We start from the raw sequence: 14,713 nt of genomic DNA, 5'->3' as shown, positions 1-14,713 counted from the left end.
TGGGGGGGGGGGGGGTTGCAAATCAGCAGGAGCAGCTCACCTCCCTCCTCCGGGCAGTGCCGCCGCCCTACACGAGCTAGCTGCTCCAGGCGAAGCTCGCGGTAGCCGGGGCGCGGCGCGGCGGCAAGCAGGCGCCGATAAGGGCAGCGCGGGTAGCGGAGGCGGAAGCGATCAAATCGCGCTTTCTCTTTTGGCCGTTGCTCATCAGCCGTGCCTTCCTTCTAGAGCAAGTTGCAGCTTCTCTGCTGCGGCGACGCAGGAGGGGCCATGGATTTGGTTTATCTTTAAAAGCTGGTGCGGTGGGGGTTGTGGTGGGGTGGGGTGGCGATGCATGGCCATGGGGACATGGGGGTGGGCTTGTGAATGGACAGCTTTGCCCCTCCTCCAAAATGTTTCATGGCCATCCTTCTTGCTCTCGCTGGCCCCTCCTTTTTCTCCCTAGATCATGTAGCTGAATTTATTTTATAATCATATGTTTCTGCTTTTTATCTCGCTTTCCCATGCTTAATTAAGTTCTTGGCCATGGTTTTTCTTGCTGGAGGATTTAGTTTTGTATAGGAGAAGAAAGTAGGTACACTTTTGGTATATATTCAGCTTCCTTTTCTCTCCAAAAAAAAGAAAGTACTTCAGATGAGACCTGAGAGGGTGAATATAATTGATTTGTTGCACAGTAGTACTAATGCTCCTTTGGAATTTTATCAGTGTTGGCTGAACAGTGGCTAGACTTTAACTCTTTGATGAAGTGTGCAGTGGTTAGACTTGGGGTCAGTCCCATGGAGCCCTGCTGGACCAGGATGAAATGAAATATCTGCATGAGAAATGGCCACAATTCATTAGGCTGTCGCAAAGGCAATCAATTGCATGCAACAAAACCGTCCATCGTCCTATGCTCCTATGGTCCATAGCTGGTTGAACCCAGCTAAACGTCTAAATTCAGCTAAAGTGATAAAAGATCAAACTGCTCCTCCACCTTCCTCAGAAAAAATATTTAAAGTGGGAGAGGAGAGAGGAATATGCTAGATAAATACCTTTTAAACTATTATTTAGCTAGAGGATCCAAACATCCCTAACTAAACTTTAGCTAGCTAAAAGAAAGTTTCTAAACTTTAGTTGGGTGGATCCAAACATGCTCTATGTGTGATTTTCAGTGCAACAGTAGTGTGGTTCTTGTGAACTGTCCCAACTAGCAAATTGTTAGCCAATAATCACAGAAAAGCAAATTTTCCAGCAATATATGATGTGGCCAGGTTTACATATTGTATTGCCATTTACAAAAAAAAAATGATGCCAACTCCATTTGCGTTTTCTTAAATTAGCACGTATTGATTTTGCTGATTTGTATTAGAGAACACTTAATTTGAGTAAAGTTTGGCCAAATACAATATTTATGTTTGATATTTATTTTTCCCCTTTTCCTATCGAAGAAACTGAACACACTTTTGAGCGGACACTCCAAGGTTCGATACAAATTTCGGTGGAGCTCTTCTTATTACACAAATGTTAAAGAAAAAAAGGTCGGAAATGCCATCTACGCACGCACAAGCACACAAACCACACCCCACCACAGGTCTAACAAGATTGAAGCCTAGTCTCACTTAGCACCGGCACGTGCTTAGAGCCATAGGACACTTATAACTCACTTACGTGTGCCTAAGATAAAGAATAACTCTGAAGCTTTAATATTGAATACATGACTTAAATCCAGACGAACAAGCTCCACCATAGGGATCACTTGGGTTCGTGTTGTCTTTCTTTTCAATAAATTTTGTCTACACACCCATCTAGTGGCTCGCATTGGTTCCGTACGTGTCCTTCCTTTAGTTCATGAACTAGTAGTAACACCCAACTTGATCATCACCCACCCTAATTCCACGCATCCATAACCAATCAGTTCACCAGGTAATCCCCATCATTCATGCACGCTGATCGTTTCAACCAGTTGCTTTCGACGAAAGGCACACTGCCGCGGATGGTGTGCACATGTTGCCCATCGACCGATGGGAGTCGTCTTGACGTTTTCCCAATCCCATCTCGCGTGTACGTCGGCGCAGTACATGCAGTCCACAAAAAGTTAACTGCAGTTTATCCTCGTATGCTAAAACCTGGATTTTTTTTTTCCTGCCTGGATTTTCTCTCCCGTGAATGGTGACATGACAGTGCACGTAGCCTTCGGTGGGCAGACACAATCCTCCCTGTCGCTGCCAGCGGGGGACACAGGTTCCCTTGACAATTGACCCTGCTGCTGGTCAAAATTTGTCTCTAGTACACTATTTGAGCTCTTGCTTTTTTTTTTCTCGCTCCGGAGAGGATTTTTTATGGTGCCTAGATATAAGTACTGTTTTGAAATCTTTTTTTCATATATTTTATTTTTTTTATAGCTTTCTGAAGATATTCATAGTGTGTTTGCTTTAAGATGAGGTGTGGTGCATCATGAGTCCATTTTACGAATTTTAGTGAGATAAAAAAATTTACATTCCTTATATGCTTATACTATTAGCTTATTAGCTTAGGAGGGGCGAGGTGGTAATGAATAATAATCTCATTCCATCTTACAAACCAAAAAGCAAAAAAGAAATATGAAGACGATAAACTATCTTAGAGCTCCATTTTCGGGGTGCTCCGGCTTCAGTATTGTAGCCGGCTCCTTGTGATTTTGTAAGGGAGAGGGAGATGAGAGAGAAAAGAGACTTTATTGAATAGTAGATGAATAGTAACATGGCATGTGAAGCTGGAGTCGTTTGGAGCTCGACTAAAGGAGCCCTTGTTCCTCAAATGAGATATTTTTTTAAAAATCTTTACAGTATTATTATTATGAACGTATGGTTCGTAGATATGTACAGGGTCTGTTGTCTCCTCGACCAAACGGTTGATGGTATATCTCGGGGGTTGTTTGGCTGAAATCCAAACCCACTGCTGGCCGAGCGATCGATCGACGGCCGGCGTTGGCAAGAAAAAGAATAAGCTTAGTGGGCTGAATACAATTGTCATGTCCGCGAGATATATCTGTGGCAGACAACGTATCTCGATCACCTCAACCTCCCAGTGGCATGGAAGGCACGGATGACTGCGACGTCTGAGGCCCAGCGCCGCACCAAGATTTCTGCGGTGTACACGCCTTCGTGAAGCCTTTCGTTCTGTGTCTGATCTTTTTTTGGCTATTACCACTCTCGGCTCGTGTGCTTTCAGCTACTTGCTGCATACTTCGTGAAGCCTTTGGCCGTTGGACAACACAAGTGGCCGGTGAACAGGACAAGTGGCCGGAGAAGCAACATAACCTAGTGGAAGGTCTATCAGATACGAGAGTGACCAGAGACCCCAGGTAACTGGCGTGACGTGACCCTGTGGTTACCTTTTATGGGTAAAAGTCATTGCAAGTGCTGTTTTGCGCTGGCTGTTGGTGTTAAAATATGGTAGTCAATTTACTAGCTTAGCGGTACTACTGTTATAGTCCCTCCGTTCCAAAACGTACTAGCGTGTATGCAGAATATGGATCTCACGTTACTTCAAACTATACCCTTGCATTGGCTACATTTCCACAAATTTTATGAACACGCAAACTTGTGTAAATTTGGTCTACTAAGCATTACTTTTACAGGAATTTAAAACGAAACATCCCATTCGTACAGGGATCTTGCATGTGTATGTGCTTGGATGGGGTATCAACAGGAGAACTTTTGTGCATGTTCTTTTTGTGAGCAACTCATCCATGTTCATGTTGAATGGATGTATTCACTGATGAATATACAGTTCGTACGTACGTTTCAGTGCAACAGTTATCAGAGAGGGATAGATGTATAAAGGTTGGCATGCTAACCAGTAGCCGGGTTGGCATGGAGTGGCCAAAGTCAAAAGTGTGATTTGGATCACTCTTCCTGTCTGCTTGGAATGGGTAGGCAGCAGCTGCGCGAAGCAATCCACCCTGCATGGCTTCATTTGGCATTCAGTTAGTGGCATCGAATCTTTAATTTGAGACCTCCGTGTGCGTGGTAACCTTATATTAATCATTAGTTCCCACTTTTCTTCGAGTGCTGATGGCTGTTAATAGGTTTAACGTAAACCTAAGCCTAACTACCTCGGATAATACAAGCTAGGCGTGTTCAAGTATTACTAAATTAATTTGTTTATTTATTAGTCACTAGTACTAAAGAACACGTCGTCGTCAGTTAATTTGTCTCTTATATTAATTGGAGGTAAACAAGGGACAGCATCGGTCGACATCGCTTTGTAGTAACATGCTTTAATAACGAAGAAACAGGGTATTTGTTCATCTTCCTTAATCAAATGACTACCAGTATAGTTGGAAAGGACGTGTCACTGTCGGATAACTGACCTTCTAGGTGCTTTTGTTCCGGTTAACGTTAGACCCGGGATTAAAGTGTCTTTAGTCCCAGATTAAAAATGAGGCACCGAAGGCCACCGCCGGGGAGAGTTTGTCCCGGTTGTAAAGATCAACCGGAACTAAAATCCCCCTTTAGTTTTGATTGTAACGGCTAAAAAATCTAGCACCAACGCCCCCCTATCCCGGTTGGAACCGGTTGGAAATTCCAACGGGACAAAAGGCGGCTTTTGTCCCGGTTGGTAATTCCAACCAAGAGTAAATCTTTTGTCCCGGTTGGTGCCACCAACCGGGACAAAACGTCCTTCCCACGTGGCCCCCCTCTCTCTCCACATTAATATCTTCTCCTCACACCGGCGCAGATCCCCTCTCTCTCCTTTTCCTTATCCTCGCGTAGATCTCCTCCACCGGCGCCTCCTCTCCTTCATCTCCTCCTCTCTCACGCAGATCTCCTCCATTGGCGCCCCCTCCCTTCCCTCTCTTCCTCTCCCACTTCCTCCACCTCTGCTGCCCCTCCCCTTCCCCCTCTGCTCGCGTCTTGGCAGTGAGGAGCAGTAGCGAGGCGAGGGCGGGTGGCGGTGCGCAGGGGAGCGGCGCCAGCCAGCCAGAAGTGGCCCCGCGAGCTGGCGCCCCCGAGTGGCGATGGGCGCGGGTGCGGGCGGAGCCGAGGCGGGGTGGCGACGGCTAGTGGCCCATTTTTTTTATTTTTTTAACTTTTAATCCCGGTTTGTAATACCAAACACGACTAAAGAGGATCTTTAGTCTCGGGTGAATGATCCGGGATCAAAAGACCCCTTTTTTATCTCAAAACTTTAGTTCCGATTGGATTTTAGGATCTATGGCTGTATCCTACCGGGATTAATGCGGCGTTTTCCAGTAGCGTGGATGACCTCGTAAAATCTCAAATGATCAACGTAGACACACGGAAAGTAGTTATCTTTTGAAATAATGCAAGCACACCGGATTTTGAACGCGATTAGCCTTACTTACTGTGGTTTGGTAGGTCCGATGCATGTATCGTCCGTGCGTGCTGCAGTGCAGTGTCACAGTGTGTGAATCGCATATAGCGGCTTGACGGCAGAGTACCATCTAACTTTGCGTACTGGTTGGCCAGGCTGGTTTCTTTTGCCGGTCCAATAATTAACTTGGACGGCCCATTTCTGTTTGGAGGAGGAGCTATCCCAATTTATTGATGACAACAACGTTTGTAGTACAATCTCGTCTCTCCATGTCCATGTCCCGACGTCCGTCTGTACTGTGGGCACATTCAGCACAGGTCCTCCAAGTTTCGGCTTCTTCTACAGTAGCAAGTAGCAACGACTTGATGAAGGGAAAAACACTGACTTTATCGGCTCTTGGTTCATTTTAGGGGTCCAGCTCTTTCTACATTGCTTTTGATCGACTACTGCTACAGTGCATCTTTTTAAAGAATCCGGAACCAGCGTAAACCCTGGCAAACGGGATATACAGCCGCAGTTCAATATATGGGGCACTAACTCTAACGAGGAAAATTATTAGAAATATCAAATGACACTAGAAACACCGCATTAAATGAAAATAACACAATCTATTTTTAGCATATATACGAATTTCACACACCAAGATTATGGGGTATCTTTATGTGGAGTTCGATAGAATTCACGTACCCCTTCCCTCCGTTCCAAATTGTAGGTCGTTTTGTTTTTCCTAAATACATAAATTTTGCACATAATTTATATCTAGATGTATAGCAATAATCATGTATGTAGAAAAGCCAAAACGACCTACAATTCGAAACAAAAGAAGTATTAAACATATGCTTGCAACTAGCTAGTCATCCTCAGCAGGTATTTTCGTCTCAAAGTTATCCACGACGAACATGCTCCAATAAACATCTCGATCACATTCACTCACATCACACATGGACCTCATGACCTACACGGCTCCACCTGTGAATCCATAATACAGTCTATAGTGTCCTATCCCACCCCGCATCTGGCCTGCAGAGGCCGATCTTCTTGTCACGGCTATCCCAATTCGACGCCGCGCGCGGTCCTAACTTCAAATTTACTACTACTACAAGAACTCAAGAAGAGCAAATTAAAAAAGAATACCAGTTGACATTTTATTTCCCGAGACAGTTACAGTTAGGCCGTGCCCAACGAACCGTATCCCTACCCACTCAGTACAATACTAAAGCTTTAGCTTTTCTATATACTAACGTCAAAAGAATTTAAACAAAGGACATCTAAAAAACAATTAATTAATTCAACTAATCAAGAAGCATGAGCATCCAAAGGAGGAGGAGAAAAAGAGATAGATGCATTCACATGCATGCACGCACTAGCATGGGATGATGCCACATAGGATGCCACTGACTAACCTCAATAAACTAAATAACGATTTCTCGAGGAACCAAAAAGAAATAAAGAAATAAACACATTGAACTTGGTATCATCAATCTGAAGAGAGAACAATGGAATCCCATGCATAAGCAGTGTGCTGCATCGAATAATTATGTAATTAACTTGACTTGTGGTTCGATCGCTTCCTGGGTTTCTTTAAAATTCAGGTCGGTTGACATCATGTGGCGCCGGGGTTTAAACTAAGGGCGCCTTGTCCCCCTGCGGCGGGGGAGCTGGCCGGAAATGGCGCCTCGCCGAACGTGGCTGCTGGCTAGCAGAGAGGAGGGCCGTCCCTTACAAGCGGGGGTGACTTTCTGACCCTTGCCGTGTTTAGCTACCAAAAAAAAATGTATTTTCTTTTAACAATTTGTTGCATTGAATTCTTCAGGAGACATATATACTTGTGTCTAGATTTTACTACATATACTATTGTCCATACAAGAGCGAGGCTTCTAAAGAATTGATCCACAAGTAGCATTTCTTTTTGAAAGGAAGTAGCAAAGTATATTTTTCTTTTCTTTTGTATACTGTCTATACCTATTTGTGTTAAACTCAAGTGAGTTACGTTCGTTCGTCTACCGTTTCAAAGGAGAGAAATATCTAGAAGCCCAATTCTTATCCTCGGGCTAGATGTCTGTGCGTGCGTATGGATATACAAGAAAGGAAACATGGCTTGTGGATCCATATATAATGCCAGTTCAGCCCATATACATACAAAGAAAGGAAACAAACGAAAGAATCAATCCCTTCACTTCAGCCCAACAGCACACACGACCACGACGAGTTCTCTCCAACTTTTCCTTACCGATCAACCCACGCAAATCCGAATATACATCGATACATTCTAGCTTTTTTCTCTCTCTCGTAAAGCCTGAACTGGATATATGCGGTCAGCTTACAAAAAGATCGATAATAAAAGCAAGCACTAGTATAGTACGTAGTGTCGATCGTGTGGTGGAACATGTTGTTGTTAGATTAAATGGGATTAAATCCCAAGACCCATTCACCCGGTGGTATACAATCGTAATAAAATCGGGTCTCTAACCAACTTATAACGAGGAGCTTGCACTTGTTGAGAAGTTGAGAAAGGGATAGTAGGATGCCACGCACGCTCGCTCGCCGCACCACGACGTGTGGGCTAGGCTTGGTCTAATTTTGTAGTTTTTAGGCTTGGTCTAATTTTGCAGTTTTTAATCACGAGTTGATGACTAGTAACTGACGCAATGCTTAGTGACCAGTAACTTACGTGGATTAAAAGGCTGACAACAACGGTTGCCCGTTGACGACTGGGGTTACTAGTAACTCACCATTTGATGGTAGCCGAATAACGGCAATAAATCTGGACACCCAAAAGGTTTGTGGTGCCTATAAGAGTGGCGCTCCTTCTTAGTCTTCCGTGCACAATACACCAGCCAACGAGCTCTCTCCACTGTTCCACTGTTTTTGCTATTCCCGTTCCGGTGCCCTGTGTGCACAGACCACGTCGGAAGAGCAGGCCTCCGCCCTTACATGAGACTCTGCACCTGAGGAGTAGAAGGGCGATTAAGTTTTTGAAGAGCGCATCTGTGCGACTGCTCGCTGCGAACCACATCAAACAGTCTCATGCTATATCGACATCTGATCGACTACATCAAACAGTCTCGACTACCAATGTCAGGTAACGACGCATTCGATTCCTCCAGAAATAGCCTCGTCTCAGGGTACTTTCTTGTGAACTTTCCGATTCAGTCCTTGTGTTTCATAATTTCCATTGCATGTTTTATGTTTGTTGCTATAGACACAAAGTTTCATGCTCTATTGTTTATGTCATGTTTTTATTTAATATTTAGAATTAAAATAAACCGTAAAATGACTCCGATTGCAACACATGTAATCAGTCCGCCTCGTCTTCCCCCGTGGCGAGGAACTGCCCGCAGATGCTCGCCTTCTTGTCCTGCCAGGTCTGGTGCGCCGCGACGCAGCTCTCGGCGATCTCGAAGAGCTCCAGGCCGATCTCGAGCATCTCGGGGTCCTCCGGGTTCCAGAGCTCGGGGTCGAAGCGGGGGAGGGGACGCCCATCGCCATGAAGCCGTCGATCTGCGCCTGCGACAGCTTCACCCTCTTTGTCTTCTTCTTCGTCTCCATCTTTCTCGTCTCGTCCTCCTCTCGCGTCGTACCCTTCGCCTCCAACTCCGCGCGTGCAGCTGTAGCCATATCCCCTCCTCCATCTCGCCGGACCAAAACCCTAGATCGAGCGGAATTACCCATCCGAGGGATTATATGGTTGGCGGCCGGCCAACACAATTGGATAGAGTCGGAGACGGCAAGAAAAGCCCGCCCAAGTCCATGGGTGGGCTTCAGCGGCGCGGCAGCCCAAAAAGGTCGCCCATGGCCCAAAATATTGAATTGAGGCATCAAGCTTTTCTGTCTTTCACTCTTTCTGCTTCAACGGTTTTGACATGTATGCTGAGGTCTATAAGAAAGGAGACGTTACATATCAAGATGTTCTAGAATTTCTATTTTCCTGACATGTACTCATCGGATCCCTCCGGTCAGCAAAAGCTGACATTCGAAAAGGTGAGCTAAATGCAAGCGAATATGCATTCCTGTACGAAACATCAAATAAAGTTGAGTGGAGTTAGTAGCATTTCTGATTTAACTAGACGGATTAGTAACACTGATACGCCACACTAATTCTTTACCAAACACACAAAAGCTTACAGCAACCAATGAAACAAAAAATCTTTGTACGGAATTAAATACATGAGCATATACAGCAATCAAAGACCTATAGTTGACCGGTACTCCTGTGCAAGAAGCGTACAACTGCTCACCAAGCAAGACGGCATTCAGCAACTCAAACAGGAGGAAAATCGACTTGCAGCAACCAACTAGCCAACTACCTACGCTACGCCAGGATCATTAGCCTCGGCTTCTTGAAGGCCAAGGGGCTGAGCACCTCCTTCTCTTCTTCCGCGGCCGCCGGCATGCACCGATCGCCGAGGATCAGTTCCGGCAGGGCGGGTATGTTGAGATCGAACCCGCGGCTGAAGCCTGTGGTGCTGGTGGTGGAGGCGCCGGCGGCGGTGCCGTCGTAGTGGCAGCGCTTGTGGCCTCCCAGCGCCTGCCCCGTCGGGAACGTCTTCCTGCACATGGAGCACTCGTGCACCCTGCTGCCGCTGCTGCCGGCGCCGGACGTGGACGATGACGCCGCGGGCGAGGCCGCTGGCGCCGGCTTCTCGGCGGCTGGGGTCGGTGGTGCTGCCGCCGGCGGCCTGGTGCGGTGGCTGGACATGTGGCCGCCGAGGGCCTGGTGGGAGGGGAAGGACTTGCCGCAGACGGAGCACCTGTGCTCCTGCGCGGGAACGCGGGGAGCGCGGGCGTCGCGCTGCCCGCGCGCCAGCATGAGGAGGCAGAGCGCGAGGTGCTCCTCCTCGGTGGGCGCGCGGCGGAGGTGGCGCCGCCTGGAGCGCTTCCCCTTCGCGCACCTCTCCTGCGCGTAGACGACAGCACGCTCCTCCTCGTCGTCTCCCTCCTGATGGCGCGGCGGCCACGGCACCGCCGCCGCCTCGAGAACCGCCGCCTCCACCGTGGCTGCCATTCCTGTAGACGATCTATCGATCTCAACGAGGCGCGCGCGTGCACGCCTTGTTGCCTTGTTGGCACAGGATTAATGAAGCAGAGTAGTGGGGTAGCAGGTGGAGGAAGCGGAGGAGCTTGGGTTGCTTGTGTGTGAGTTGACAGAGGAGGCAGAGTGGCTGACTCGTCTTATACTAGTAGAAGAAGCTGGGAGAGGGAGGTGAGTGGCAGCAGGGAAGTTGGTGGTTTGCTGGTGTGAGCAGCGACTGGACTGATCCACTACTGGTGGTTGGTTGATTGGTTCCAAAGGATGGATGCAAGTGTGGAGTACAGAGTGCTTGCAGACTTGCAGTGTTTGGTCAACTAGGGAGATGGATTATGATGCTCACACACACACTTCCATATCATGTGGTGACAGCCCGGTGGACAAATTAAAGGCCCTCGCTGTTTGGAGGAGGTCCGGTCAACAAGAGGGTGTAATGTAATATGGACAGCGAAGATCAGGGGCGGATCTAGTGGTGGGACGGGCGGAGCTCAAGGCCTTCTACCGCTGTTCGGGTAATGGAGCTCCATAAGCTTATCCATAATTTTTTAAGGAAGAAGAAGAGAAGAAGGGAAGGAAAAGAGGAAGAAGAGGAAGCCCCTCTTAACTCACAGGCTGTATCCGCCACTAGCGAAGACTAGTATAGTGAGTAAAATTGAAGGATGTTTGTTTTGCTTCGTGTGGAATGCAGACTGATTCTCGAGTCCACGCCGTGGATAGAAAAGAAGATTCAAGCTGGAGCACGTCAGTGGAGTGGACCAGGGCGTTGGCATGGCCGGGATGGTGGCATGGTGCATGCCAAATGGGCGGGCATATGCGATTGCGAGAACAGGTGCATTTTGAGTGTGAGTAGTGGTAGTTGGGGTCGGCAGCGAGCAAAGGCATATTTGTCCCCGGGCGGCAGGGCTGTGCGTCCAGCGCGTCGCCGCGTGGAATCAAAGGAACGCGGCCGACTCGGCGGCGCTATAGCGGCTTACCTTTTCCACTCGGGGAGCTGGACTTGGAGTCTTGGACACAGGTGTGACGACGACCCGGCGAGTGTAGTAGGAGGCCGGCGGCTTACCTTTCCAGAAACTGCAGGCTGGCCGGCCACCAGCTCGTTCCTCCTGGGAAGAGGACAAGGGCACGTCACGGCTGTTCTTCATCAGCTGTGGCTGGCGCGAGAGCTACACCGTCACGACGGTCGGCCGTCACTCCGTGCTAGCCTAGCCTTTTCTTTGCCTAGTAGTCGGCCAGCACTACTCTTCTAGTGCGTGGTCTCTACCTGCATCCACAGCCACAGACCCAGCAGGTTGACGGATTAATGTAAATCTTTTGTTTTTGAGTTCCGTTCGTTCAAAAAAAGTATAAAGCTTTTTGAGTCCACTGATATGATTGGACCCAGGCTACCGGCGGTTATGCACAAAATTAAACTTCACCGACGATCCTGCAGCATCAACGACGTTTACGTGGTTGCTAGCAGATAGGCGTTGCGTGCAGCGTTGGTGGCTGCGGCGTAACGATTGGAACTGCCGGATCACCGGATGGGACTGGGAGAACGGCGATAGCCGCAGTCTGAGACCAACGCGTTAGTAGTTACTAGCACAAGCAAGCAAGGTGATCAGCTGCGTGGAGCGCACCACAGTAGATGCAATGCGCGTCTCGATCTGCTCGATCTTGTTCCTAGCTGGCGCCGAGATCTCGGCCGTCGTCGTCGTCGCCAGGCCAGCGCGGTCACCGACACAGCCCGGCCGCGTCCGGGTTCGCAGTGCAGGGTTACGCAGAATAGCCTAGCTCTAGGTAGCTGGGGAAGCACATGCATCCACCGAATCCCGCCGTGGAATCCACCGCCGACTCGCGTTCGGTGCGCCAAGCACCACAACACCGCAACAACCCAACTCTTTTTCACGCCGTCCTCGAAAAAAAAGAACACTCTTTTCACGCCACATCTGCGGCGCCTGCTGCGCGCCGGGGCGGTGGCAACGTGCAGAGCGAACGAGTGTACTATATGGGCCTGACAGGCCCGCGTGTTAGAAATGCGTAGTCCGGTTGCGATTTTCTGGGCCTGTTAGGCTGGATTTTTTTTATCTGGACGCATGCATTCTGTCAGGCCCATATATCCCGGTATTTAACACGCAGGCCCCCGGACCAGCACGACAAACGATTCAACGTTCCAACCCCTCCGCCCGTCCAGAAAGAAGAAACAAGCACCACCGGACCCCCGGCCGGCCCCCGCCGTGTGGGGGTAGCAGCTAGCAACGTGGGAGGGACCCCAGTGTGTGCTGCCAACATCGCCGGAGCTCCTTTGGCGGAAGTGGAGATCTTGGTCGCACGAGCGAAGCCACGTGCGCCAGGCGCCTGCATCTATGCTGGCGGGTGACTACCCAGCTAGTAGTGTTAGTTTGTTTCGGTAGAGTTAGCTCCAACTTGTTAGCAATGTGAGAATCAATTAGTACAGTTAGTTTGTTTAGTAGAGTTAGCTCAAGCTTGTTAGTAGAGTTTTGTAAGAATTAATTAATAGAGTTAGTTTGTTTAGTAGAATTAGCTAAGTAGAGAGAGTGCTCAAATTGTAAGCTGGCAACCTAGTATCTCGATCATCTGTATTCTCATTACTTTCTAATAAAACTAGGCGAATGCTTTTGATCTAAAAAGATGCCCGCAAGCAAAGAAACATTTGTGCGGTGCTCACCAGTGCAAACGACATTTGTGGTGGCGGATGCGGTACGTGCAGCAAAAATGTTTTCTAGCCTAGTAGTTTTGTACGTATGGGATCGTGCGCAATCATGACGATCGAATACGATTCGGGTTCGCGTAGCGTATCTCCTGGACCGCGTGCGCCGTGCATGCGGCCATGCACAAAAACCCAGTTAGTCCGATGACAAACCCAAGTCCGAGACGTACGCGATCCCTCATCTTCCCCGTCTATAAATAGGCGCGACGACCCGCGCCGATGTCGATGGCTCCATCCACGCCGTACAACGGTACAAGGCCAAGAACTAACGATCCACTCCCCCACTCGACACGGCCATGGCGGCGGCGGCGGCGGCCGATCACCCCAACGACCACGACCTGATCGCGTTCGTCCTGCGCCCGATGGCGGTCGCCGGGCATCATCACGGCTTCGTCGGCGGCGGCATCATCCACCTGGCCGACGTCTACTCCGTCGCCCCCGAGAGGCTCGCCGAGCGGTACGCGCCCGCGCCGGGCACCGGCGGCGGGATCTGGTACTTCCTCTGCCCCGCCCGCTGCCGACACAGGGCCGCCGCGGCGGGCGCCCTGGGCCAGGGGTGCTGGGCCTCGTCCTCGGAGACCGGCGGCGTGGCCGCCAGGCCCGTCAGGGGACCGGACGGCCGACGCGTCGGGCAGTCGCGCGCGCTGTCCTACTCCTCCTACGGCGCGAGGACGGCGGCGGCGCCGTGGGCGGCCGCGGTCACCAGGCACGGCTGGTGCATGGTGGAGCTCGCGCTCGACAAGCAAGGCGGCGGCGGCGGTAGGGCAGGAGGGGATTTCGTCCTGTGCAAGCTGTTCAGGTCGCCTCGCAACGAGGCGCCTACCACGGCGGCGCCGGGGCTCGTCTCCGGCTGCAAGAGGAAGGCGGCGGTCGACGACCACCCGGATACTCCACCCGGCGTGCGGCAGCACCTGATGCAGCGTTCATACTGATAGCTTCTCCACTCTCCACCAGCACGAAGGGATGCTATATGCTACGCTGTTCCTGTTGGGATAGGAGAGTAGTAGAGATACGAAAAGCTTTAATTCATTACGAATAAGCCCCAAAGGTGGAATGAACTGGGAGCTGAATCACAATCCACAATCAGATGCTTCAAGCAGCAGCACGCAAGCAGGTGCAGCTGCTTTGCAGCTATTCTGTTCGGCTGGCTGCTTTGCAGCTGGCTGCTGCTGCTCGGCCGAGAGCAAGCAGCTGCAGCAGCAGGCAGCGGCAGCAGCAGCAGCAGCCATGCAAATACGCTTCAAAGATTCAGACATGAGAGGATCTTTTTGTTTCTAACACAAACATCTATGACTATGAGCTCTTTATACTTTTATATAGCAGACTATGTATATGTGGTCACGACAAAAAAGCTGCACAACTAATTCGATATTTTCTTGATCGGCCGATCCTTTTATCAGCCTTCTTACTCTTCTATCAGTATGATACGCGCCCCTCTACATCATCTAAACTCGACTAATGACTGCGATTGCTTTTGTTCTGCGATAGCAGAGAGCAGCTATACATAACCCAAAACGAACTACGACGTCAACAGCGGCCAAAATTACCTCCACTAATCGACCTACAAGCCTATCGCCTTCATGTTTTGTTTTTGGCTTCATTTTCCAGGTGCAAGAGTTGGATCCTCAGGCCGTCTTCCATCACCTACACAGTTGGGAATGTCCAAAACTGTCAGTTCAACG

The 14,713-nt window shown here is 49.4% G+C and overlaps 3 protein-coding genes across 3 annotated transcripts in view; 1 reads left to right on the top strand and 2 right to left on the bottom strand.

The window, feature by feature from the left end:
* LOC101759304 (BTB/POZ domain-containing protein NPY4) overlaps positions 1-281 on the bottom strand; it is a 5,983-nt gene extending 5,702 nt beyond the window's left edge. Inside the window, exon 1 of the mRNA XM_004982382.3 lies at positions 41-281. The gene's annotated coding sequence lies outside the window, so the exon portion shown is untranslated. The remainder of the gene's footprint in view (positions 1-40) is intronic.
* A 9,112-nt stretch (positions 282-9,393) lies between these two features.
* LOC101758906 (zinc finger protein 1) lies at positions 9,394-10,484 on the bottom strand. The gene has a single exon (XM_004982381.2). It carries the CDS (start codon positions 10,298-10,300, stop codon positions 9,608-9,610), a length of 693 nt encoding a protein of 230 aa, XP_004982438.1. The 5' UTR covers positions 10,301-10,484; the 3' UTR covers positions 9,394-9,607.
* Positions 10,485-13,327: 2,843 nt separating this feature from the next.
* Positions 13,328-13,963, top strand: LOC101758118. The gene has a single exon (XM_004986323.1). It carries the CDS (start codon positions 13,328-13,330, stop codon positions 13,961-13,963), a length of 636 nt encoding a protein of 211 aa, XP_004986380.1.
* Positions 13,964-14,713: the final 750 nt, after the last annotated feature.

Source organism: Setaria italica, chromosome IX (assembly GCF_000263155.2).
Source record: "Setaria italica strain Yugu1 chromosome IX, Setaria_italica_v2.0, whole genome shotgun sequence".
Classification (NCBI taxonomy): domain Eukaryota; kingdom Viridiplantae; phylum Streptophyta; class Magnoliopsida; order Poales; family Poaceae; genus Setaria; species Setaria italica.
The sequence above is the reverse complement of the archived record's forward strand: the minus strand, read 5'-3'. Positions and strand labels throughout refer to the sequence as shown.